The following is a 26827-nucleotide window of genomic DNA, read 5'->3' on the forward strand; positions in this document are numbered from 1 at the left end:
TTAAAATTGAGGGGCCTTAGTGGGCTAAGTTCGGTTTCTTATCGGTCCTTTTACGCTATTTCTGAGGTTCAGACGGTCACACTGCTGCTCTCTCCTGCAACGAAAACACGAGCGTATTTTTGAATGGGTTATAAGAAAGGGGTATGGTATGGACAACAAGCAAAACCATATCGCAAAGCTCGTACGAACCTCACCTCGGCGTGTGTTGAGGGAGAACAAACCTTGCAGAAAAAAAGTCGATTTCGTCCCAAGGTATATTAGGCAAAAGGGAGACTCCACCTTGCATGTGTGGCATTTTCTGTGCTGCTTTGCCTGTTGTCCATACCCCCTTTTTCCTCCCATTATGTAGAAAATTTTGAGTTACCGTGTAGTTGACATGTAATGAATCGAGCAAGTGTAAACACAAAAAACAAACACAAAACTAACTGTGATTTTGGCTTTGGGGAATACCAAAGAGTATTTGTACGGAACAACGAAATCGAACTGTTTTCCAAGCTCTGAGTGAGAGATATCTCCACAAATATATTATCAAATAATACATCTCCTGTCGGGTCGTCGGATTGTCGGTTTCTCGTTGGGTCGTCGCGAAGCATATAGTAAAAACAGATTCTGCTGGTAAATAAATGAGTAAATTATTTATTCACTCTCGCTCTCTCACGTGTAAAATATAAATCTGCCCGAGTGCGTCCCTCCCCTCTTCTGACTGAGCGTGTGTTTTATTTTTTTTTGTGTGAGTTAGTGTAAGTGTTATTTTGTTCTTTTGCCAAATGTTCATTCAAACTGGAGTGTGTGTGTGAGTGGGAGAGTTATATGGCTATATACATAACCTAAGCATCGGCAGAGGGCTTTTTGTTGTTGTTGTTGTTTTTGCTGCTACTACTGCTGGTGTCGCGCCAAAAGTAATTAAATAAAAGCTATAATTACAGTTAATAAACACACTATAGTGTAAGTCGTTGTGTTTTTCCTGTGTATTTATTTGAATGAAAAATGCACACAAGAAAGGCTCAAGAATGATGAAAAATCGAACATCAACACGAGTTACGCTCTCAAAAAATGCATGTATATATGCGTGTGTGTGTGTGTGTGTGGTGTGGTGTCCCAAGGCGGGTGGTGGCAGCACAGCGGCAAGAACAACAACGGGCAGGCAGCGACGTAAGCAGCAGCAATTGCAGTTGCAAGCACGCACAAGGCAAAGTTGAACAGGAAAGTGGAAAGAGACGGGCAAGAGGAGGAGGAGGAGGACAAAGAGTTGAAAAAAGGAAAAGAAAAAGAGTAAGAGCTGGCGGGAGAAGGAGTAACAGCAAAGGAAGGTGACGGGTGGTAACAGAAAAATAAAGAGTGCAAGGCAGCGGCGGCGAAAAACTCTCAAGCTCCTGCCTAATGCTTCCGCCCCCCGATCCCACGCCGCCCCTGCTCCCATCAACTGCTCTCCCTCGCTCCCTCTTGCACTGTGCGTTTCTTTGTAAGATGTGTGTGCTGTGTGTGTGTGTGCGTGTGGGTGATTGCATTTGCATGCACATGCACGCTCCCATGCGTATGCGTGTGTGTGTGCATGGATTTATGAATGTGTTAGGGACAAAAATACAAAAATGTGTATATATTACAGCTACATTAGCCCACACTTTCCTCGTCGCCGAAGCGGGTGGTTCCAATTGCCGGCTCCAATTTCAGATTTCCATCCAATCGCATATGTATACTACGGAACGGTACAATATTTGGATTTCCATTTGCGTTTTCGGGTGGAAAGTGCCCATTTTCCAGGGCCCTCCCTCCCTTTGGTGGGGAGAATCATCTGGTGGTGGGGTTTTCATCTATTAAAGTACTTAATCATTATGATATATGGCCTTTTACTATATTTACTGATCACAATCGATCTCCGATCGTGGGATAAGCCTTGCACCGATCCATAGATTCCATTTCACAATCTTTCCTTCGACTTTCTTTTACCAAAAGCAGTTTTTATTATTACATATTTCAGTTTTTAGTATGGTGGTGGGACTCGTCTCTTTATTATTATTATTATAATTCTTATTGTTGTCTGTTTTTTGCCGTCCTCACTCCGTGGGAAACGGAAATTGCCACACACCGAAAAAAAAAACCTGTCCGTCGTTTCACTTTCTGTTTTGCCTCGAAGGCATCCTCTCCTCCTCACGTCACGTCCCTCCCCTCCACGCCACGCCACGCCACTCCAACATTATCCATTTCCACTCTCCGCTCCCAAAAGGTTGTTAACAAATTATAAATAACAAACGAAATGAAAGAAACACAGTCCAACGTTTCTTTACATAAATAATTTCATGTAATTAAACTTTTATGGCGCTTCCAACTTTGATGGGTGCCCCCCCTCTCCTCCCCGAGCAGTGTCCCATTTCCCAATTGTTGCCATAAACGGAACAAACGAATGGAATGGACTTCCAATTGGATTGTGCGGTTCGAAAGTCTGTGGCCAAATACCAATTAGAATCGCGGGTAAAAAGATATCGCGTATCGGAGAGAACGATAGGGGTAAAACCCCTGAAGGCAGTCCACTAATTGTTGTTTCTGTAGCCCCAAATAGGGGAAATATATTTCTGAAATTATCTACCACAATATGGCGCGGGTATATATGTATAAATTCGAAACAAAATGGGGGGTATGTAGGTTTGCCCCAAGGCGGATGTCAATTGGGTTCCATAAATGCAGCGACACTCAAAGGGAAAGCGATTACACATGTCCAGTAGATTCGCTTCCCCGCGTTTCCCCCACTGATGATTACTCGAATGAATTACCATCAATTGCAGTCGAAGAAATTGATGACTTGGATACCCCCAATGATGTGACTTCCTAAGGCAAGTGGAAAGAAATGGAGAAACCTCTCTCTGCCCCCTCTTCACCCCCCACCATCCACCATCCACCATCCACCCGGTGGTCAATATTGTCATTGGCCATTGACATGCCATCCCACCCTATCTTCCCAATTGCTTCAACATCCCACTCTTCGATGAGAGGCGCTACCGCTACCGGTACCGCTACCCACTCCAATCCAATCCAATCCGGTCCAAATCGCAGCACTCCTCCACAGCGCTGGCATCCACCCCGATGTGGCTGGCAATTATCGGGCGACTGCGACTGCAGCGGCGGCGACCAAGTCAAGTGCCCCACAAACTCATTGGCATTTTAGCATCCAAGAGGCTTTCAAGTTTTCCATGTGCATATCGTTTAAAAAAAAAAATAGGCAAAACCAGCAAATGAACTGAACGTGCGTGGTCGTTTGAATTGTCTTTGGTGCCCATGTGTTGGTCGTGTTGGTCGAGGCTAAAAATACCCTCACTTTCGGGGTGGGCTGTGGACCTTTGGAGGGGGCTCCATCTCGGAGGAAGAGTTCTCCACTAAAATGAGTTGTATCTCTGGCAATAGCTGAGCCAAGAATGATTGGGTAGAGGATGTATCCCTGGAAGAGTGATGCCTCTTTAAAGTATACGAAATCGCCATCAAATCCATCTGATGGTATGGTCCTACCACCTAGTTCCCTCCTCTTTCGCCTTCTACTGTAGGGTATTAAAGTTTCGTCATGCCTTGAACAGCAATTTCTTATTTATGGTTTTCTTGTATTACACATTTTATTATTATATTTCTCTTCCCCTCTGCTTGGCAAGCTTCGTTCCCATTTGGTGCTTTTTTTTGTGTGTTTTTGGGCTTTAGGCCAGGCCGAGACGCTGGCTTAGTCGTTGCTGTTGTTGCTTCTTTTTCAAGGCAACAACATGACGATGACTTCATCTTCAGTGCCCCCATACGTCGTTGTCGGCGTCTGCCGGGCTTTTGTTGTTTGGAGAGTGTTCTGTGGATGGTGTGTTGGTGTTGCATTGTGTTGGAGCCTTACGATGGTGTGTTGGTGTACAGCTGTTGTTCGACGAAGAATAATAGTGATATTGGAAATATTGTTGCGGGTGTAGATTGGTGATTTTGAAAATATTGTTCAGGGTATAGATTGGTACTGTTGATGCTGTTGTATGGTGTTGGTGTTGGTGTTGTTTTTGGTGCGGAAAGGTGCTGTTGTTGGATTTGATGGTGTTATTCCGTTTTATTGGTGTGCATTGGTTTTTTGGTACGTTGTTGAGGGATTTCAATAGTGTTGTTGTATGTTATTAAATGTGTGCCATGGTGTTGGTGTGCATACGTGTTGGTGAATGTTGTTGAGAGTGTGCGTAGGTGTTGTATAGCTGTTAAGGGCTTTCATTGTTCCTTGTGTATGTTGTCAGAGGTGCTGGAGTTTTGTTGAAAGCTTTCATATATTGTTGGTGTGTTGTTGTGACTGTCTATTGAAGTTGGTGTTGATAAAATGAATTGGTGTTGGTTTTTTTTGTTGGTGTATGGTTATTTCTATAGTTGTTGGTGTGATTTTATCGTTGGTGAGTGTTGTTGTTGGTGTAAATTTGTGTTTGTCTTTGCTTTTGCGGTTTGCTGCTGTTTTTATGCAGTTTCTGTCGTTCCCTTGCGTTCTTGCCACACTCCCCTTCCCCTGCATGGCAAAAAAACAACGACGATGGTGATAGTGGGTCTGATGATGGAAGCATTTTCCTTGTTTTCTGATTGTTGTTGCTTGTGTATTTCTTGTGTGATATGTGTGTCACATCATCATTATCCACGCCGAAGAAACATTGTCGGACGAGAAGGAGGAGAGTAAAAGTGTATGCAAAGTTGAGTCATTGTCATCGTCATGGTCATCATCCAACCATCATCATAATCATCAACCGCTGGTGGCGACATTAACCGCTTTCATATACAGCCGGGATCCAGGAGTGACGACTCGACCACGAACTGGTCTGATGGTGACATCAAATTGATTATTGTATGCCTTTACCCCATCACTCACTCTCTCTATCTCGTTCTCTCGTTCTTTCGTTCTCTCTTTCTCTTTCCACTCTTTTTTCTCTATCTTCTTTGTTGTTTTATTGTTCAAGTCCATGCCGGAAATGTCCCGACACCATCCCCTACAATAAACAGCGAAGCGAAGACCAACCCAAACCCAAACCCGAAACCCAAACCGTATACGCAAATGTACAGTGAAACGCAGCCTAGATGGAAGAGAAGGCTTCTCTGTAACATACGAGTACATATGTGTGCATGTATTTCTGAGGGAATCGTGGGGGGGACCGCTCACTGTGCATCGTACTTCCCCCCGTTTCCGCATTGTCTAGTGTATGTATGTTGGGGCCCCCGTTTTTCGGTAGTTTTTTGGGTCATGTTAAAAGCAGAAAACCATTATTTGCTGGCCGCTTGGGTCTCGACCAAGTTTCCGTAGACGATATTTGCTTTGTTGCACACGTATTCCCTGGAGGAGAGGAGAGGAGAGGCTTTTGGCCACAGCATTTCGCTCCGAAGAACAGGTTGTGTGCGGCTGAAAGATCTGTATCTCTTAAACTGCGGACTTTTTGCCTCTGCTTGGTACACGGAGTTTGGGGGGTGAAGTGTGGCAGAGGCGGAGCATGAGGTCAGAATGGAGATGGCGTCTTGAACTCTATAGATCGCTGCACTTTTGTGCGTCTGCTACAAGCGATGAAAGCCCTTCTGGAAAGGCTTCTGGAGAATAACACCAGATATCACTTATAGGATGTAACTGCAGGCCTCGATTAGTCTTTTTTGTATCCCATAACCATAAATAATAAATAGCATCCTCGGATGGGAACCCGAACACTTATGAAATGCCACTTTTCTGCACAAGGAAGTCGTCTAATGGCACGGCGTCATGTGGCGCGACTCCCACTGACTCCCACATCGCTGATGGACTGGCCGTTATTGATTAACGGTTTTGTAATTAATGGCCACTTTTAATTTTGCCGTTGCAGCAGCTGCGGAACAATGCAACAATGTGAGACGGGACAGCAGCGAGAGACGAAGCAGAAGCAGAAGCAGCAGCAGCAGCAGCGAACCCCATACACCAGCAGTAGCAGCAGCCCCACAAGTCCCCATCCTCAGCCGCCTAGCGAGGACTGCAACGCCAACGCCAACGCCAGCGCCAGCGACCACGCCTACGCCTACGCAAGCGTCTGCTGAGGCAGCAGCAGCATCAGCAGCAGCAGAGAGGAGCGGAAAGCGAGGAGGGCAAAGCAAGCTGACAAGAAGAGCGACAGACTGACACGCGGAAGAGTGAGAGTGAGAGTGAGGTTGAGAGCGAGAGTGAGAGTGAGAGAGTCACGGGAGAGAGACACGTCGGGTAGGTAGGCCAAGGCCGAGGCCATGCCCAGCACAGCCGGCAGCGCTGCTAGCGTCGGAGCTTTGATCAACAGCGCCGGCAGCAGCGCCAGCGTCATGGGCATCGGTGCGGGCGGCGGCAGTGGCGTGGGCACAGGTGTGGCTGCTGCTGCCGCTGCCGAGGTGGGAGCCGGCGCTGCAGCCGCCGCCTCAGCGGGCACCCTGATAGCGCAGAGCACGGCGGGCACGAGCGCCGCCAGCGGCACGATCACGTGGGACAACAACGGCACCCTGCGCTCCATCAATCCCGGTGACTGGTCCATCGAGCAGTGCCTCAACTGGCAGCAGCCGCACCACCTCTACTTTCAGCTCGGCTGGGCCTTCCTCTTTCTGGCCTTCCTGGCCCCCCACGGCCCCTTCGGCTCGCTGTGGATGCGGGCGATGCTGCTGATCGGCTGCATCATGATGGGGATGTACGGCTATCTGGTGGAGTGCACCCCGGATGTGGTCCTCTGGTCAGGCCTTGGCATCGGCGTCAATTTCATCTATCTCATTGTGGTGCTCTGTCGACTGCGACCCGTGCGCTTCGAGCAGGAGATTGAGGCGGTAAGTGCAATCATCCCACATGCCCCATGCAATATACATATGTACATACATACATACATACATACATACTTATATTTTCCAAAAAGTAGGCTAGAAGAGACTTACGGTAAAAGCTCTCACGAGAGAGAGAGACGGAGAGAGAGTACTGCTGATGCGGCTAACTCTACTCCGCTGCTGCTGTCTTTCTGAAGTACATTCCAAACGGGACAGCGGCAGCAGATCCAGAGGGAGAGAGAGAGAGAGAGCCCAAAAGTTTTTGCATTGCCTGCTGCCTCGTTTAGACGGCCTCCGTTTCAAGATTACTCCCACAGCATTGACTCTCTCTCTCTCTCTCTCTCGCTTACTTGTTCTTGTGATATTTCCTTGGCACCGCCTAAAAGCATGCAATACACTTTTATCGCTAGACACTTGAGAAGAAAGTCGAAGTTTCCCTTAGTATTTTATAGAAAATTTAAAATTATACTCACTAAGTATTTGTTTGCTTTTTATGTATGGGTGTGTCCTTGTTTATTGGCTAACGCGGCTATCGACAAAATGTCTAGTGGGTTCATCTTGTAACTGTGTGTGTGGGGGTGGGTGGTAGTCCTTTTCTTTCTCTTTGTGCGTTTTAAGTGCAATTGGAAATGATTAAAGGATTAATTTATAAATACTTGGATGCCAGAACAGATGATCTTCCGCTCTGCTCTGCTCCTCTCCTCTCTATATTCAGAGTTTCGTGTATATATTTCTCTGTTCGAGTTCGATGTCGAATTCGAGTGCTTTGATCTATCTAATCTGAATAAGTTATAGCCATGCCATGCAATCCGGAGTCCGGAGTGCAGGTCCAAGCTCCAAACCCTTGAAGCCATGCTGTTGTAACTCTTTTCCCAGACACGACACTTGCTTATGTCACAGACTGTACGTAAAGGCTGGAAAAATACCTCCTGGAAGAATATTCAGCGATTGTCTCTCTCTCTCTCTCGCTCTTTGGTTACTACGCATTTGTTGCGTGGACAGTCTGCTATGTTTGCCTGCCCTCTCCGCTCTCCCCTCCCCCCGTTTGCCTTCGGTGGGTGGACATTTTTGCATATATTCGCGCATTTATTTCTGCGTTTGCTGCACCTCTCTCGCTCTCTTGCTATTTTGTCCTGATATTTTCTTGGCGCCGCCTGAAAGACTGCAATACAGTTTTAAAGCTAAACCGACAGCAGACAAAAGAAAGCCGCAAGTCGGATTTTCCCCCATTCAATTTTAGGTCATATTCCGACCGTTCTACGAGTTTTCTCATCCCCCCTTCCCCTCCCAGAAACCCATCGAAGGAAAACAATTATATCTTTATTTTAAGCACACTTTCAAGTGGTTTGAATATGTTTATTTATTGATTTTGTATTATTTTTTTATTCGATTTTTGCCCTTCTTGGTGTTTTTTTTTTCTTTTTATTTTTTATTTTGGGTTTTTATTTTATGTATAATTAAAAAACTACATTCACTAAGTATTTGTTTGCTTTCTCAATTAAAGCAGCTAAATATTATACTTTCGATGGATTAATAAATAACCAAAAAAAAGGGTGGGGGGGAGGTGGAAATAATAAAAAATGGAAGTGTGGTGGGAAGAGACGTTGCTTTCGGTATAATTAATTATCAATAGGCTAATAATTAATAACTGTGTGTGTGTTTGTTTATTGGCTAACGCGGCTATCGACTAAATGTTTTGTGAGTTGTCTTGTGAATGTGTGTGTGTGTGCGTGTGTGTGTGGGGGGGTGGGGTAAGTTTTTATCACAGGAAAATCAGATTGGAAAATCGCAGAAAATACTCGTTTAGTTTTTGTTTGTGGGTTTTTTGTGCGTTTTAAGAAATTATTTTGTGTGATGGCGAATGACTTTTGAATGTGGAATTTAATCGTTGAACATTTAAATACAATCGAGAGAGTGCGTGGCGTGGCGTTGCGTGGCGTGGCGTGGCGTGTGTGGTCGTGCATTTTGAAATGACTTGAATGATTCTTTAGACTCTAGGATTAATTTGTAAATTCTTGGATGCCAGAACAGATGATCTTCCGGTGCTGAACACTCTGCTCTGCTCTGCTCATCTCCTCTCTTGTTGTGTGTGCAGCTGTGCCCTAGCTAAGATGTATTTTCGATGCCAGAAAATACAATTGCAGACACGTGGCCAGCATGACGGTCATGTTGCCAATGGCAATGGTCATGTGGATGCGGCGGAAGCCTTTGTGGACGCGCTGATAGTGCGGACAGTCGATCAGATCGCCCTGGACAAGGCTGCCCACCTCCTGGCCACTGCCGATGGCGTCTTCGATCTTGTACTTCTCGTGCATCAGCTTCAGCATCGGCGGCACCAGATACAGTCGCACCACCACCTCAATGCCCGCCGCCAGAGCCAGCGATCCGACCTGGATGCCCGACGCCGTCGTCCAGCCACTAAGGAAGTACTTTGCATAGGTCACCAGCATCGTGAGACTGAGCACGGCGTTGAAGGCAAAGTACCGGGGGAACAGGATCTGCTGGCACTGCCCGAAGATGTGGCGCGGCAGGGAGAAGTACAGCGAGAGGCCTGTGTGCGAGGAAAAAAGATTAGGGAATTATTACAACGAGCTCCACTCGGGGAGCGCTCGAAAGGGGACTAAGATTCGGCGTTGGATGGAGCCTATCAGCGGTTGATGGATTTGGATGGATCCCCTGAGCCTTGAGAGCAGAACTTACCCGAGACGAATGTCATCCAGATCTGCGAACCAAAGTGAGTGGCGAATGCCCCCAGATAGACGAGGTTCGGCAGGGTGCCGCTCCCTCCTCCGCCTCCGGTTGAGCTGCTGCTGCTCAGAGTTCTCGTCGTTGTTGTTGGTGTCGTTGCGGGGCTACCCTCGATCAGGTCGCGTCCGACAGTCATCAGCACAAAGACCAAGATGCAGACAGCTATCAGGTGTGCTGGCTGTGTGGTACGCGTCAGTATTCTGTGCGGATAAAAGAAGATCGAAACTAAAGTTAGTTCAACGCTAAAGCTGTTATCAATTGAATGATTAATCGATGAATGCGCCCTCCCACCTCTGTTCGAGTTCGATGTCGAATTCGAGTGCTTTGATCTATCTAATCTGAATAAGTTATAGCCATGCCATGCAATCCGGAGTCCGGAGTGCAGGTCCAAGCTCCAAACCCTTGAAGCCATGGTGTTGTAACTCTTTTCCCAGACACGACACTTGCTTATGTCACAGACTGTACGTAAAGGCTGGAAAAATACCTCTTGAAAGAATATTCAGCGTTTGTCTCTCTCCCGCTCTCCCGCTTTCTGGTTACGTTACGTATGCACACACGTGGCCCTCATGATTAGATTCGCTTGCAGCGAACTTTCGCACAAGAGAGCGGGGGAGAGAGAGCGCACGATCCGATCGCACGCTAATAAATTATCTCTGTCTCTTGCGTCGTCGTCGTCGTCGACGTCAAATGGTTGTGAGCTGCTGTCTGTGTGTGTGTGTGTCCGTCTACGCATTTGTTGCGTGGTCTGTCTGCTGCTATGTATGTATGCCTATCCTACCTCTCCTCTCCTCTCCGTCGTTACCCTTCGGTGGGTGCACATTTTTGCATATATTCGCGCTTTTATTTCTGCTTTGCTCTACTCTGCTTCTGCGGCGAATGTAGAGCTTTAACCATAGAATGGCGTACGTGCGAAAACGCATGCAACCAAATAATGAATTTTTTCCACTTCCCCTCAACTAAAGTTCCCCCCTGCCACCCCACAAGCCACACCACCCATACCACACCATCGGTCATGGCGGGAGGGGGACAGAGTTAAGCCATAACTCAGCCAACAAATTGCCAATCTACATAACTGTAGATAATCTTGCACTTGCACCTTTAAGGCGAATCCAGAGAACAGAGCGAATTCAGAGAATCAGCTGTGCGGCGTGCCGTTCAGCTGATAAAAATCCAGAAACAGTGGCAAAAGTAGAATATTGAGGGAGGGAGGCGGGGCAACGTAACGTAACTGACTCAGCAACAGAGCCAATGACAAGGAAAGAGAGTGAGCGCAGAGCCGACGACGAAGACGAAGACGAAGACGACGCCGATCCCACAGTACCGCACTACCTCTCTCTCTCGCTCTGCTGTGACGTCGTCACAGAAATCAGACTTTGATCGAGAGTGACGGATAGAGAGAGGAGGGAGGAATGGGGAAATCCACCCGTTCGAGTGGAATAGGGAACTCGGGAGCTCTGTTGACGTTGACGCCACAGCAGCGCACTTTGCCCACACGCAACAATTTCAGTGTCAAGGTGTGAGGGAGGGAACTCTATTGACTCTTCGTTTCGTCAGGGATCCCCGGCAGCAGATAAGCTCGGGCCCAACCAACCGCCGCCCGCCCCCCCCAAAAAAAGCTGACTCAACGGACAAGGCTATCTCCGATAGTATTTTATCGTATCTATAAATACTCTTACTCGTGCTCGATTCTCCAATTATATTTAGTAATACGTTTTTGATAAGTGAGACTCCAAATGAATCACCTGCAAGAACTGGTTTCTTTTTTGTGCGGGACAGAAATAGCAGGTTGCATTGGGTTAGGTTATGGCCCTGTTTTAGGCCTTCGAAGGGAAGTGACGTTCTAATGCGATTTAAATGGAATTTCATGTTTCTTTATGCTTTATGCTGTGAACATCGTCTGACGGAGGTCTAGCTTTCAGCTGTTTGCATAACCGTATAGTGTCCAGAAAGCAACAGCTGACAACAACAGGTAATACAGAGTATATGCACAGAAAAATTCCAAAAGCACTCGGGGAAAATAATGAATAGGCGTGATCGGGCGAGCGGCATGATCCATTACCGTGCAAACGAACGATAAGAGGGATGCCTGGCTGCCCTGTCGCCTGCCGCCTGCTGCCTGCCGCCCTCCGCCTGCTGATAATTCCCATTTTTCCATTGGAATTTGTATGTCACATGGTGAAATGATGATAGATGATGGGTGTGTGCTCGCTTGTGATATTTTGGGGGCTCGTTAACATGGTGGGGTACTCACGTGTACAGTCGACTGCCCTGCAGCTGGGCGACCAAGCAGGCGATCCGTTCCGATACCTTGCGCGTCATTTGGGTGCCAATGGCGAGGGCATCGTCCATCGAGGGTTCCATCGAGCTGAGCTTTCGCTGCTGCTGTGCTTTCAGCTGAGAAATATCCTCCACCTGTTGCTGTTGCTCTTGCTGCTGCTGCTGCTGCTGTTGCAGTTTGCGGAAGCGTCCGCACATTTTGGGAATTTTGAAGATCTCACTGTTGTTGTTGCTGCTGCTGTTATCGATGCTGCTGCCCTTTGTGTTGTGGGTCTCTGTTAATGTCAGGTTCTCTGCTACTGCTACTGCCACTGCCACTGCCGCTGTCACAGCCACTGCTGCAGCGCCGTATGTTACTATTTCTGCTTTTGTTTCTGCTGCCTCTGGCTCTGGGTCTGTGTCTGTGTCTGTGTCCACCATTTGTGCTGCCTCTGCTGAGGCCAGCTGCATGGAGGTGATATCGGTTCCGCTATCTTCGCTGTCGCTGTAGTTATTGCTGCCGCTGCCGCTGCCGCTGCCACTGCTGCTGCTCAGCTCCAGCTCTTCCAGGTATTGCTCCTGCTGCTGCTGCCTTTGTCGCAGCTTCTGCTGCTCCTTCTTCTGCTGCTGCTTCTCTCGCTTGCGCATCGTGTACTTCACGCTCTTGACGGCGCGCGAGGGCAAACCGAAGGCCATGTACCGTTCAATCTGCTGCTCGCCTTTTTCAATGCCCGAATTATGGCACATTTTTGCATTGATTTCTTTGTCTCAACGTAATTTAACCGTTAGTTTTTTGCACTCTCTCTCTGTCTCTGCCTCTGAATGTCTCTTTTTGTGTATTTCGGAAGCACTTTTTCGCACAATCAAAAAATAAAACTGTTTTTTAGTTCGAAATTTACGTGGTGGTTAGTCGAGGTACCGCGGGGGGTGGGAGGGTTTAGTGAGTGTGGCCGAAGGGGGAGTGTGAGTGGTTGGTTGGGTGACGGCAGGCGACGACGTCCACGCGCGTTGAGGTGTGAATGGGGCCGACAGCCATGGCATAAGGTTTTATATACGACGGGGGCCGCCTGACGTTGCCGTTGCCGTTGCCGTCGCCGTCGCTGTGGCTGTCTCTGTCGCTTCGGTTCTTTGCGACGTCGCTGCTTCCTTCTCTGTGGCGCGCTCTCTTGAAAATGCTCTCTCGCCCTCTCTTTGATTACAGTTTTTTGGCTGATCAAGCTCTGCGCTTAAACGGCACTAGCTACGAGAGTGGGAGAGAGTGGCCGCCTCAGAGAGGGAGGTGAAGCGCTCTCCTGTTCTCTCTGTCTTTTGCAGTTCCCTTATCACCTGCAGAATCTCAATTAGCGGTTTCTGTCACGCTGCTGTTGTGATCGTTTTGGCATTCGCGTTTTTGGCTCCCGATCCGAATCCGAATCCCGGCCCCCATATAAGCACCTGACAAATGGGACCCTGCGCTTTAATGAGCGCCACATGTGAATAGTTTTTGCGGCTTAACCTTCGTCCCCCACCTCACCCCACCCCACCCCACCCACTCCACTCCACTCCACCTGCTCCTCTTCCTCTTGCTCTCCATTTCCCCGTTCTCACTTCTGTGCTCTCCCCTCAAGTCTCTGACGTTTGTTGTAGCTTTCCGTTCGCCTGGGCTTTGGAATTTCTACTACAAAAACACATTAAAATCCACAAAAAATTCATTGATTCAGAATTCCACACTGACGTCACAGAGAGAGCGCAATCGAAGAGGGGGGATCTCTTTTGGGGACCCCGATCTGCAGTCCAAATCCCCGAATGAGTCGTCCATCGAATTCGTGGAATCGATTCTCACTTTGACGTCGACGGTGGTTTTTGTCGGCTGAATCTTTCACCCACCCAAAAAAAAAAACACAAAAACCTATCTCTGACGGATATATCCGTATTAGATAATTTCTAGAGATCTACCAGAAAGCCCTAAAGATCATTCATTAGCAATCGTATTTGCTTTTACTTACTTCTTAGATACAGTTACAGTTCACAGTTACTTTGAAGGGCTCTTACTTATCGTTTGAGGCTCGTTGCGAAAGGTTCTTATATGATCTCTCAGAATTGTCTTTGATCTTCCAGTGGGGAATATCAACCGATTGTTAGGGTTAAAAAAACCCAATGAACGCCTGGAAAGATCACTCTTAGAAGATCTCCATCTTCTATACGTTCATTGATCGGTAGTCTTTTATCTTCTAAGATTCTGATGATCGTTGATCTCTACATAAACTATAACCATTATTTTGAAGAATTTGTTTGACTGACTGACTGACTGACTGATTGCTTCGTCGGCCATTTTCTGTATACATATTTCAGACATCTTTTTTGGGGCCGCCGCTCGGGACGTGCCCCACATGTCAAGAGAGCTGCTGATCTCCGGCACCGAAATATTGATAGGGGAGGGAGGTAGGGAGCTTTCTATATAGTATCTTCTCATCCGCCACGATTGCGATGGCGTTGATCGAGGGCCCACAAACTGCTCATTATCTAATTGCGGCGACGGGGTTTCCACTCATCACTTCACTCTTTTCCGTTGCCCTCTGGAGCTCTGGCCGGACGTGGATCTTTGTACCAGACGATCAATCGATGTATCCGATCTGTTTATGGCGCTGGGGACTCCTTTTTGTGCATACAAATGCTTGAATTAGTTTCGTTATGGAAGCCCTGATATTCTTTCTCTTTCTCCAATCGATCGCACCGATCCGATCCGATCCGATCATCGTGACCATTATAATTGCATTTTAATAATTCAATGGGGGCTCTTCCCTCGATTTCGTGCCCACTCATCGTTGCTAAGGAAGAATCACATTCGGCGGGCTTCAGTTCTTCGAATTTTTGGAGACGCAATACCCTCGAAAGAGGCTCCCATCCATCCATCCATCCACCCATCCGTCCACTGATTGACCATGATTGTTGGACTGACCTTTAATCATTTAATCAGATTGTTTATTTGGCAACTTTCTGTTTTGTTTATTTTTATTTTATTTTTTTATCGCAAAGAACCGACCCATGGTGGCGACCCACCGATCCCCTATGGACTTTGATCTCTGACTTTGATGCAAAAGATTCTGGCAGTCGATTCTGGCAGGGTTGAAGTGATTCATTTGAATTCATTTGAAATTATTAGCTTACTCATTTGCTTCTTCGGAAGGTGGTAATGAACGGCAACAAACCTTCTTATCAAATAATTTCATTTAGATTATGCGATATTTCATTTGAATTTTCGGGGAGAAGCCATAGAAGGCATCAAAGGATCGTAAGAATATACATTTGTGTTGATAGTTTTGCTCTCATAGGAATAATCCTAGTTGAAGATCTATCCTTGATCTACTTTTTATGGTTTTCTTATCTCAGGAGACATACCAGATTGCATACGAAATATTATCAAAGTTGGTTATGTCATAGATTTATCATGACCCTATAAGGGTTTTCCTTTATCATTTTGCCAACCATTTCCAGTCCTTTTAGAGATATTCTTTGTACTCGTTCCTCGATCCTCGAACATTGGTATTTCTATGAGACTTTGGGGAACCACGGGGAATCGGCGAATATTATCAGATTTAGCTAATTTCGCGCTTATCTCTCGTTGATTTATTTTGTGTTTGGACAATGGGACGCGATGGTCTCTACGTGGGCCAAAAAACGTCTGGTTTTGCCGTCGCCTTTTGTTATTTTGATTTTTTTTTGCGTTCATTTTGGGGCTGTGGCAAATTCCACTTGATTGCCTCGAATGCGGACGTGCCGCTCGGCTTTCACGTCACATGCGTGTGCTGTGGTCGGCGGGAGAGAAGGCGGTCGGTACAGGGTACATGCGGGACGTGGAAATGGTTTTCTTTTAGCACCTGACGCACTGATCGTCAGGCGGTCCCCGAAACCTGATGAAAGATGTCGTTCTTTGCGTCAGCATCAGCATCTTTGGATCATCAGATCAGCTGTCTGTCCATCGTATGGCAGTGATCCAAATATAGATCTATCTCCATCTCAGAGGGCAGGCATGTCTTTGGTCACGATAGCCCCCCGGAGCCCGCATAATGCCTTCGCTCAATCATTGTCCACAAAAAAGAAAAACAAACAAAATTTAATCTCCGATGGAGGGCGGAAAAAGCCCACGTGAGGCGGTGTCTGCCTCAAAGAAAGTCATATGAATCGCACATAGGAATCGGAATCATCGTCGATTATTGACAATAGAACTCGATTAGCACAAACAGAAATGAAATATGAAATTTCGAGAGCGACAAACAACAGCCAAAGGCAGGAGTCCGGCTTCATATGGTATTTCACCATGAGGCGGTAAAAATTACGATCCAACTGGCTAGAGGATCGGCTGATAAAACAGAGGCGCAGTGATAAGGCGATGGTTCGCTGGAGAAAGCACAATGTCGGTCAGAGCGGAGTGTGGAGTGTGTGCAGAGTGAAGTGCATGGCTACAGGGGTGCAGCTCCTCTTATCAGCAGGACAAGATGGCTGTTGTTGATGGCGATCCATTTGTTTTTTTACAGCCTGCACTGGAAATTTCCCATAGATACTACCATTGCCATATTCTGACCATTCCGTAGCAGCCATAGAAAAGGCATTCAAGTGCCAAGCGGCGCAACGTGTGCACCTATCGATATGCCCACTCTCCTACTATTACTCTCTCTCTCTATCTATGGCTAAAACAGCGGCTCTCTTGGCCGCTCCATTTGCTCCAAGTTGTTTTCTATGAGGTATACCAGAGTGATATTTTCCTTCAATTCTCTCAAAAAAAGCGCAAGACTGGCGCTAGAGCCAGTATATATTGCACGACTTGTTCAAGTAACGACATACCCCATTTGAATACACCTTGGCGCTTGCTTATCACAACAACAGGTTCAATGGCTCTTGAATGCTTTCCTGCGCTCCCTGTGGATCTGCTGCTGCTGCAGCACTGCTTCTTATGTTGCTGCTGCTGCCGCGCTGCCTCTTCTGTTTCTTTTGCTGCTGCACCTCTTTTACTGCAGCACTGCTTCTTATGTGGCTGCTGCTGCGCTGTCACTGCTCTTTCTTCTGCAGCTCCTGCTGCTGCTGCAGCACTGCTTCTTATGTGGCTGCTGCTGCGCTGTCACTGCTCTGTAGCAGAAATCTATGGGAGGATCGGTCGGGGTCTCTCTTCTGCTCATTCGGGCTGGTCAGCTCTCCGTTCTCACAGCTTTTTAAGAGCATTTCATTAAGTGCGAGCAGTAAAAATGGCGATCATTCGGCAAGGAAATATGGTACCTACATACGTGAAACAAGTATGGCATTCCCTGGAAATTGCGCAGACTGGAAATGCAATTAATGTTTACAGAGGTACATATGATAAAGACCCATGTGATGGAATGGTGTTGCGATTCTGCGGTTTTATCTACTGCTTGTCAGTCTTGTCTACTGCTTGTCAGATGCATTTCAATGGAAGCTGCTGCTTATCCGACTCAATCACTACTTTGGGAGATCATCAGCTGAATAATGAATGAATATACTGCTTTGTACAGAGATTCTGTTGTACAATGTTGATATATAAAGAGTGTTTTCCACTATAATTTATATGATTTCTTCTTGGGAATCCTCTATATCTTTATACGATCTTTATGGGTCAGCCTGCGCACTCTTTTCGTTCTCAGTGCCATCGACTTATGGCGCCTGGAAGTGCGGATCGGTTCCGCAAAGTGCTCGAAATGGAGCGGAGAGAGCATTATCTGTCATAAAAATCATTCAGATCATGCAATCCATCATCCCCATCATACCCATCCCCCCTTCTGATGTCTCAAATTGGTCCAGTGGCCGCGCCGTAGTATTATCATTATGTGTGTACGCATTATTATTATTATTTTGTTCTGTTGTGTTTGGAATTCTCGCATTCATTGATTTCAATTCGCAAATTGCGGAGCGGCTCAACGGAATTGCGCTTTGTTTCCCACACAAAAAGGAACGACGACAATCGTATGGTCATCGCTCATCTGTATCTGTATCTGTATCTGTATCTGTATCTCTATCCCAGTGCAGCAGTTCATCTTCATCAAGAGACCCGCTAATCTGCCAGGGCCTCTGGTCAGTGCCTCTTCCCATTCTCAGTGTTTCGTTCCGTTTGTGCCTCCACCTACTCCTCGGATACTTTTTTCTTTACTCTTTCAGGCGGGGTATCCCAGTATTGGATCATCTGTTGGTGCTCCACCTATCCTCTATCTATCAGATATTCCCCAGGTTGAGGCACTTAGTACTCGGAGCCACTCAATACGTTTCCTAAGTTTCACAGCAATCGAATGATGAAAGAGCATTCTACTCCATACATTTCTGAGGGCAAATCTCTTCTATCCAAATTCCAATGGAACTTTTCAGCATCTAAGATAGACCTACTGGCTTTGAACAGATGATCTCTCGGTCTGCAAGGGTATCCCCGATCCGCGTGTAGCCTTTATGGATCTTTGTATTTGAAGCCGGCGCGCCGGCTGGCGACTCGGAGCTCCGCCTGGGCTTTTGGCGTACGTGACTTTGGCATCTGCGGCAATGTCCGCGACGACCGACGACTGCCGCCGGCTCTCGACTGCTGGGGCTGCGACTGTTGCAAATCGAAACGAATCGCTGGATTTGCCCCTGGAGTGGATGCCGCATGCGGCACAGGGAGGCGGAGAATGGAGAAGCAGAAGCCGCCAAACCTGCCCCGTTGTCGGATTTACAATTTGTCTGCCGCTCGGGCTAAACTTTTTGATTATTTTATTTATTTATTTTGCCCAGCTCGTTAATGTTTAATGTTATTGCCGCCACAAAACAGCAAAAAGTGGAAAGAAAATCCACATGAAACCCAACAACGAATTGGAAAGACTCTAAGATTAGGAAGGGGGAATGGCGAATGGCGAATGGGGAACATGTATTCCTGAATATTACCCTTTGAAATGGTACCATCTGCAACCATGCCTCTAATCCTCTACACTCCGCGTCATGCAGCAGCGCCTATCGGTCGGTCGACAAGGTTTGAGTCCATGAAAGTCCATGTACTCTGTATTTAGAGCAGAGCACTCGCGTGGCAAAAACTGCTGGCGTTTCATGCAATGTGATCTGCTGCTGCTGCTGTTGCTGTTGCTGTTGCCACTTGCTGGTGGCTGGTGCCTCCATCCGATGGCGACTGAGGGGCCCCCTGGGGCGTCTGTCTAACGGCTGCGTCAGCAGCAGCAAAACAGCAACATTTTCGCATGGCAACAGCCGATCGTTTTGGGCCATGTGATTGCTGATCGCGGATCGCGGATCGCGAGTCGCTGTTTGCTGTGCGCTGTGCGCTGGCTTGTGGCCCATTTCGCTGCGATTGCGTGGGGGTTAGAGGTAGTGGTAGGGGGGCAATCACAGACGACTGCCCCCGAAAAAACAACTAGTCGAAGCGTCATCTAGCAACCCCGCCGAGCGTCTGCTTCTATCTTGTTGTACTTGACGATTAGCAGGGCGCGAATCGGAGCCAAAACGAATGTCAACATTCGATTCATTTAGTGGAAAAATGTTGAATTATTTCCACAATTTGTTTGTCGCGACTCACGGGGAAACGGGGGAGCACCCTGGCAACAGATAAGGCTCAACACCCAACTAACCTTTGGGGGATGATCAGCACTTGGGGGTTCAATGATCTCTCTCTCTGTCTCTCTCTCTCTGGGGATACTCCTACCGTTTGGGGCTGGGCTGGGGGCTCGACCTGGAATGCATTTCATTTCGTAAGCACAGATGTGGGAACAGCCCCATTAAATACTATAAGGGAAATACGAGTACTTCCAATGTAATGCCCATCCGCTGATCGTGTGGAAAAGGTGTACTACATATGATGACTAATGCGAATGTCATCGTGAATAGTCATCTACTCTGAAGCCCAGAGAGATTTAGAGATCCCAGATCCATAGAGTAAGACTTAGTCAGGCATTCTGAAGACTTGGGCATTCAAGAGATCAAAAATCTATTCTCAAAAGCGAAAGAATAAACCAATCGATGAAAAGATCTTTCACTATTGAAGATGTGAGTTATGGTTATGGTTATGGGTACCAATAACCGCTTTCGTATACAAAACCCCAACGTTGATGAGTGTTTAATTATAGGGGGGAAAGATCTTTCCTTTGAAGCCGGAAATCCATATTTGCATAGTTCCCAACCAACGGTTATGCCTTGTGGTAATATCTCATTAATTGTTGGCATTATTCTTGTATTCCAGGTATACATGGCCCTGTTCCAGCCGCTGCATGTGACGCGCCATCAGTTCAAAAAGGTGCTTAACTGCATGAAGGTGATACGTGCCCTGAAGTACCAGGAGGTCTATGCCCAGGAGAAGGTCACCAAGGTCGATAGCCTGTCGCTGGTGCTGAGTGGCAAGTGAGTTACAGAATTAACGATTCCACCATCAACAGAACCCGCGATATACATTTCCATTTCCCCACTTTGAAGGTTGGTCGTGTCGCAGCATCAGAGGGCATTGCATATTGTGTTTCCCCATCAGTTCCTAGACTCGCCGGAATGGTTTGGCGTATCGACAGATGATTACTTTCAGGTATGTACCATTCTTTCAAATATACACACATTGTATATACATATATCTTTTATGCGTATCTATTGCTCTTTGGCAGGTCTCCATTATGGCCATGGAGGAGTCCCGTGTGCTCATCTGGCATCGCGACAAGCTCAAATTGTCAATTATGGCCGAGCCCTTCTTGCAGACCGTCTTTGATCATATATTGGGTCGGGATGTTGTGAAGAAACTTATGCAGGTCACACAGGTCTGTACCCCCCGTAGGTACAGTCTCGGCTCCGATAAGTGATTCGATTAACTCGATTTTATTTGCAGGTGAGCGAATCGATAGCCAGCAATGGCTTCCTGCCATCTGGGGGTTATGCGGAGGATGCCGAGGATAAGCCGATGCTCATACTGAAGAAGAGCGTGGATGTGGGCCATGGACTGACAGCGCTGATCAATCGACAGCTGCAGGGTGAGTCGCCAATCTCCCCTCACTCTCTCTCTCTCTCTCTCTCTCTTCCTCACCCTCTCTCTGTCACTCTGTCTGTATCTCTAGCTGTCCCTCTCTTTCATTCAGCCTTCATTTTCTCACCTCACAAACTCTCTCTCTCTCTCTGTCTCTGGCTCTCTGTTTGCACGCCTTCTGCTTGTGACGGGGCTTTTGCATGGCTTAACCTCACTTTTGGCTAGAACCTAACCTCACATTTGGAACCCAACCTCAGCCTAACTTCGAAGTACGATTACAAGTAGTTTGATTTATTCGTTAACTTTATTTATATTCATTTTGATTTGAACGTTTCTGTTTATTGTTCCGTTTTTCTTTTTACCTTTTTGCAAAAAAACAAAAAACGAACAAAAAAAACTCTAATTTTAGAAGAGCATGTTCCCTTACTTGGTCGCACGTACAAACAACAACTGCAACTGCAACTGCAACAAGAACAACTGCAACTGCAACACCAACTGCAAATGCAACTGCAACAAGGGCCACGAGTGCACGAGTCCTCCTCCACCTCAAACAACAACGATCAAAGTGCTCTGTAAAATGAAGGGGGAAATGAAGAAATGCTGCTACAACGATGCCACTCGCAACGCGCAACTTGCTACTCGCTCCACTTGCCATACCAACAAAACAGTTCACCTCTGACCCAAAACCAATACAAAAAAACAGACGACAATCAACCAATCACGACACGATACCTCCACCGCCTCCGCCACCGCAGAAGGTACACACACACACACGCAATCGCTGAGAACAGGAGCCCACCAACAGCAACAGCAGCAGCAGCAACAGCAGCATTATCCTCGTCATCATTCAGTCCATCATTCACTCATCAAGCCGATCCGATCGCAGAGAGAGCCAGCGCCAACTCCAGCGCCTATTTATCATCCAGAAGCAAACATCGCATCGCATCGCATCTCATAGAATCTAGCACACATACACACACACACACACACACTTCCCCGCCTCCTCCTCTAACCAGATCTAATCACTCTAATAGCATTACAATATGTACTCTATATGTTTTGTATAACCAAACGAGAAACCCCAAACCCAAAACGAAGATCCAAACAAACAAGCCAGGCACCATTCGAATTGCGCAGACCAAACAAATCTAACTTGTCACTCTACACTCTCCCGCACTGATACCCCAAGTACACGCCACAGAAAATCTTACGAAAGGAAAGCACACCCATTGAAGCCCATCAATCGACACCGCTAATGAAAGATCACAGAGAAGGCAGCGGAGCTTTAAATTGAATTGAATTGAATCTGAGGAATTTGTTGAAGTTAACTCAAATCCTTGAATACGACTACTCGTATGAGTTGTAGTCAAACCAGATCCACATCCAGATACGAACATGAGATACTCGACTGACTGATCATGATCAAACATCCATATACTTGATGTTTGATTTTGAGTATGTGTACTCTCGCGCGAGTATAGTATGTTGTAGTTAAGATGTTTGTTTGGCTCTGATCATGATCATAGGCTAGTTCTCTGACATATGATAGTGCAGCGAAGCGAGATCTGAAGTTGATAGACGTTTGTGACTGATCTTGAGCACAGATTCAAATTAGACTAAGATACTTGACTGTAGCTTAAGAGATTTCTCATCATATATTAGACTTTTGGTGTAGATTATGTTCTGTTTCATAGATTGTGTCAGTCGTGGCAATCGATAGATAATTGTAATCTGCAGCTGTATGAATTTCCAGCTTCTTCAAGATCCTTAAAAGATTGTGCCACCAGCAGAGACATCATTGATTCGGATACCCGAAAAAAAAGCAACTGCTTGGAGAACAGCTCTCGACTTCACCGATTGAAGATCGAGCGAAGATCAATGTGTGATGAGTGGTGTTGGGCCGGGGGCGGGGGAATCGAGTGACAAGTGATGATGATTAATGAATGATAAATGATCTTTTAACCCAAAACGAAATCTTCAAAAGATCTGTTCTCTGAATGAATTTTTGTTATCTAATATACTTTCTACCCATTTGTTTGTCATTAACACATTTATAATATTACTGCTATTATTTGTTGTTTGTGTTCTCCACATTTATGTTGATTTGCATACAAATTGAGCGCGAAAACTAATTAGATTTAATATTTAATACTGTGTAAGCAATACCTAGGCACCTAAGTCTTTGTACATACATAACCATTCTTGCAATATAGGACGTACACACCATGCTATATATATTTATATCTGATCTGCTGTGTATAATCGCCCCGCTCCAATCGCAGGCCCAAGTCCCATCCCCCCCACACGATACCCCAACAAATAATTATTTGTATAACGAAAGGAATAAATGTGAATGTGTAAACAAGCCAAAAACGAAAGCAAATAAAAAACTAAAAATCATATTATATATATCAAGAGAAGAACATCCACTCATCCACTCGTTTCGTATCAGATACATGTATACTATATCTTCCAATCGATGGGAAGGCACGCGCTCTGCCGCCGCCGACTGTCGACCATTTGGCATCATTAACAATATTTTGGCATTGATTTGTTTTTTATTTTAATAACAAAAATATTTTCTATTTAATTAAACAATTTTGCTATTGTCGCGATCTCCGCGCCGACTATTGATTGCGATCTGTCGCTGTCTGTCTGTCCGTCTGTCCGTCCATCTGTTGTGCCGAGCACCGATGATCGCGGGAGTGTGACGGCACGGCGGTTGGGTATTCTGTGAGGCATGTGGCAATCTCGCACACACTCTGTAAACACATCAAAAGCTGAGCTGACGATCACTTCCGCCCCTTTTGCAAGCCCGTGTATCAATAATTATTGTAGTGTAATTAGCAAAACATTCACTTGTCTTAGAGACTTATTAACGGTTCTACAGCAGGAGCAACACTTCTATAAAGGAATTAAGCGGAAAGAATAACTTGCTGGCCATCCAATGAAAGCCAGCTACTGGCTTCTGGCGCGTCTGATACGTCAGATAGTACTTTATAAGATAGTCTTATCTTGGGGAGCTAGAGTACGTACTATATATAAGATCTATCGAATCCATAGCTAAAGAATATAACTGTCTGGATGATTCATTGATTAATCGATCTACAACAAAGTTCAAACACAGAAATAGCATAGTCTCGAAATAGAATTCGATTAGAGGCTCTCGAAATATCACGTGCGATTAGGAGGCGCGTGACACACTGACCTATAGTTTAAATGTTCAAACCACAGTCGTATTTTGACTAGTCGTAATTTGTATCTGAATTTATGTATATCTCACTCTCTCTCACTGTTTACCTCTGCTTTCCTCCTCACTCAAATGACTTTCATAATTCCCACCCTTCCATATATCAAAACAAAAGCCCACCTACATACGTACATATATTGTACTATCTGTATGTTTGATTTGTGATGAAATTTATGTATTTGATTTTCTATTTTTTCGGTGAACTATAATTTTGTTGTACGATATGTCCAAAATAAAAAAAAAATAAAATAAAAAAAAAAATCGATCATAAACGTTAATCAACAAAACTACAACTCCAACTACAAAACTACAAACCAACCAACCAACACCTACAAAATCCTACAAAAAACCAACAAAAACCAACCACCAAACCACCGAAATCGACTATCGTTCGATTATCTGTTGTGTGTGTGGTGTTATCGGTGTATCAGCCCTGCCCAGGATATCGAAGTATTACGATTGCGGTAAGTCCAAACAAAAACTCCAACTTCAACACCAAAGAAATCAGTAATCAGAAATGAAATCAAATGAAAGATGTATGTATGCTCCTTAGTCTGTGTGTCTCTCTCTCTCTCATATTCTGTCTTTCTTCAGAAATCTGTGTTACCGTTACCGTTACCGTTTGTAGTGTGACCGTTTGTGTGTCTGTTTTTAATAGTTATCGTTTTTCGTAAGCTTTTTAGAGTTATATTCTATGCATGCCTGCCTTTGTTAAACCAAACAAATTAAGTGTTCCATTCGATAGCGCCCCCCAAAAAAAAGCCGAAACAACTCTCTTGCTAACCGCCGTCTCTTCAAAAAACTTGAATAGAACTTAATATCTGGAATACACATTGAGAAATAATGTATACCTTTCTCTTCTCTTTTACTTGCTTTGTTCTTTTAAAACTTTCCGTTTTAGCTGGTGATCCAAACTCCTGGCGACTGGGGCGGATCGATGAGACTGACCACGAGACGGCCGTGTGAGAGAGAGGATCAGTGCGCAGGAGGAGGAAGAGGAGCGAAATGTTTAGACTTGTGTTTTTGAGTATTATTAGATGTATATTTTAGGTAATACTAAAAAGAGACCCCCTTGCTAACCGCAGAAAACCGAAAACAAGAAACAAAAATTACAATACTTCTAAGGAAACCAAATGCCATGCGTCGTTATACAGATACAGAAACAGATATACATATATATATGTATATATATATATATATATATATATGTATGTATATTGTAAGAGATACTATCAATTTTGTTATGGGTATTTCTATGGAAATGCTGGCGTGCCATGCTGGTTTTTTTTCTCTTCAAATTTTCTTTTGTCAATGAGCTTTAATAAGTGATTAGTTGATTTTCTAAGAACATCGAATTTAAATAGATTTTTTATTGCTAGTAAAGGCTAAATAATATCGTTTTATCATTAGCTTCAATGATTTTAATGTATTTGTATTATTTTTAAGATACTTTACGTGGCATCCATCGAATTTTTTCTTAGAATACTTTCAGTTTCAGTGACAGGATAGGCATAGGCATACGCATACTACAAACACTGCATGCACTGCTTTCAGTGTTTCAGGAATACCCATACCCATACCCATACCCCTAAATGGAAATATATTTATAAATTAAATTTAGTCTAGTTGCAAATTGTATTACGCTACAACTATGGATTATAGGGATGAAGATGAAGATGGAGAGAAACAAGAGATGGAGACGACGGAACGAAATGATTATTAACTAAATAGAAGAAGAAATGTATTTTTTTATTACCCTAAAGTTAAGAGATTACTAAAACAACAAAACAACAAAACAATGGTTACAAAACAATTGAAAAATGCAAAAATACAAAATGTTAAGTGTACAATATACAAAATACAAAAAAACATACATACTAAATATAGAAAATACACACAGATGCAGATACAGATGCAGATACATTTATGAATGCGTATCTATAAGAATGATGTTTACCCTACCTACCCCATCCAGTATAGAATTCCATTCGAAGCACTTGTCATCCAGTTCCCGCCTAAATTGTCATACGAGGTGCTGCAGAAAGAGAGATCAATGGAGATCCCCCAGCCTTAGAACAGTTCTTGCTCGTGGTAGGTCATGTAGGTCAGAGTTCTGTTGGTGCTGCATGAAAATGCCTCAATCCCTAACATACATACACATATATTCCTCATATCACTAGTCGTCCCACCACCCTATAAATTAAAGAATAGAGAAAAACTGGCAGCAAAAAAAGCTAAGAGAAATACATATATAGTACTGTTTACGAGTATATCCGCTACTCAAAGACCGAAAGAATGTATACTTATTCCTGATAAGCTGGAATATATCAGAAACGTCTGTCCAAGTATCCAAGTATCTGTCGGGTATCTTGATGTCGAGCCACGTGTGCCTCGTTATATTTTTGTAGTGTAGCTGATGTGCCCCGCCCCCTTGTTGTTGTTGGTAACAAAATAATGATTTTGTTAGCTAGTTTAGGTATCACGATCAATATCGATAGAAAACTGAGTGCAGAAAAGAGTCGGGCCCCAAAAGTTCCCTTCGTTTTTGAGGTTTTTTTGAGGCATACAAAATGGAATTTGGTTTCATTTCCACAGTATTCGAGTATTCCTCCCATAGATTGCATTCTATTGTATTGTATTGTATTGTATTGCATTATATTGTATCGATCCCAACGTTTGTCTCTCATGTAAGATCCACATTTAGCAAAAAAAAACATACAAGAATAAAAGCATAAAAGCATAAGAGAACCGATGAACCGACAAACAAATAGTTCAATGTATTTCGTACCTTGGAGCATAATTAAAAGCGTGAATTAAAATGAAAATGAAATAAAATATAAACTAAG

The 26827-nt window shown here is 45.1% G+C and overlaps 2 protein-coding genes across 9 annotated transcripts; one reads left to right on the forward strand and one right to left on the reverse strand.

The window, feature by feature from the left end:
- Nucleotides 1-102: 102 nt before the first annotated feature.
- On the forward strand, nt 103-26827 carry bves (popeye domain cAMP effector bves). Of its 8 annotated transcripts, XM_015186781.2 has the most exons (8): nt 350-615; nt 5826-6777; nt 19970-20127; nt 20200-20302; nt 20379-20528; nt 20597-20738; nt 24413-24445; nt 24883-26827. In XM_015186781.2, the coding sequence occupies exons 2-8, from the start codon at nt 6217-6219 to the stop codon at nt 24945-24947; spliced, it is 1212 nt and encodes a 403-aa protein (XP_015042267.1). In that variant the 5' UTR covers nt 350-615; nt 5826-6216; the 3' UTR covers nt 24948-26827. The 8 variants fall into 8 exon arrangements, with proteins under 8 accessions (XP_033240396.1, XP_033240398.1, XP_033240393.1 ...); XM_033384505.1 differs by lacking the exons at nt 350-615; nt 24413-24445; nt 24883-26827 and adding exons at nt 103-252; nt 21141-24085; XM_033384507.1 differs by lacking the exons at nt 350-615; nt 24413-24445; nt 24883-26827 and adding exons at nt 103-252; nt 21141-24085 and having other exon boundaries at nt 5829-6777.
- LOC6901082 (uncharacterized) lies at nt 8157-12807 on the reverse strand. Its single transcript, XM_033384501.1, has 3 exons — nt 11771-12807; nt 9472-9719; nt 8157-9322 (listed from the first exon to the last, which is right to left on the reverse strand). The coding sequence occupies exons 1-3, from the start codon at nt 12520-12522 to the stop codon at nt 8874-8876; spliced, it is 1449 nt and encodes a 482-aa protein (XP_033240392.1). The 5' UTR covers nt 12523-12807; the 3' UTR covers nt 8157-8873.

Source organism: Drosophila pseudoobscura, chromosome X (genome assembly GCF_009870125.1).
Source record: "Drosophila pseudoobscura strain MV-25-SWS-2005 chromosome X, UCI_Dpse_MV25, whole genome shotgun sequence".
Taxonomy (NCBI): Eukaryota; Metazoa; Arthropoda; class Insecta; order Diptera; family Drosophilidae; genus Drosophila; species Drosophila pseudoobscura.

Bases quoted from the DNA above. Each gene is read 5' to 3' on its own strand.
- LOC6901082 (XM_033384501.1), bottom strand. From the start codon at position 12,522: ATGTGCCATAATTCGGGCATTGAAAAAGGCGAGCAGCAGATTGAACGG. The intron at 9,720-11,770 runs GTGAGTACCCCA...TTATCCGCACAG, and splicing joins CAGGGCAGTCGACTGTACAC to AATACTGACGCGTACCACAC. The intron at 9,323-9,471 runs GTAAGTTCTGCT...CCTCGCACACAG, and splicing joins CTGGATGACATTCGTCTCGG to GCCTCTCGCTGTACTTCTCC.
- bves (XM_033384505.1), top strand. From the start codon at position 6,217: ATGCCCAGCACAGCCGGCAGCGCTGCTAGCGTCGGAGCTTTGATCAAC. The intron at 20,128-20,199 runs GTGAGTTACAGA...CCCACTTTGAAG, and splicing joins TCGCTGGTGCTGAGTGGCAA to GTTGGTCGTGTCGCAGCATC. The intron at 20,739-21,140 runs GTGAGTCGCCAA...CTCTAATTTTAG, and splicing joins GATCAATCGACAGCTGCAGG to AAGAGCATGTTCCCTTACTT.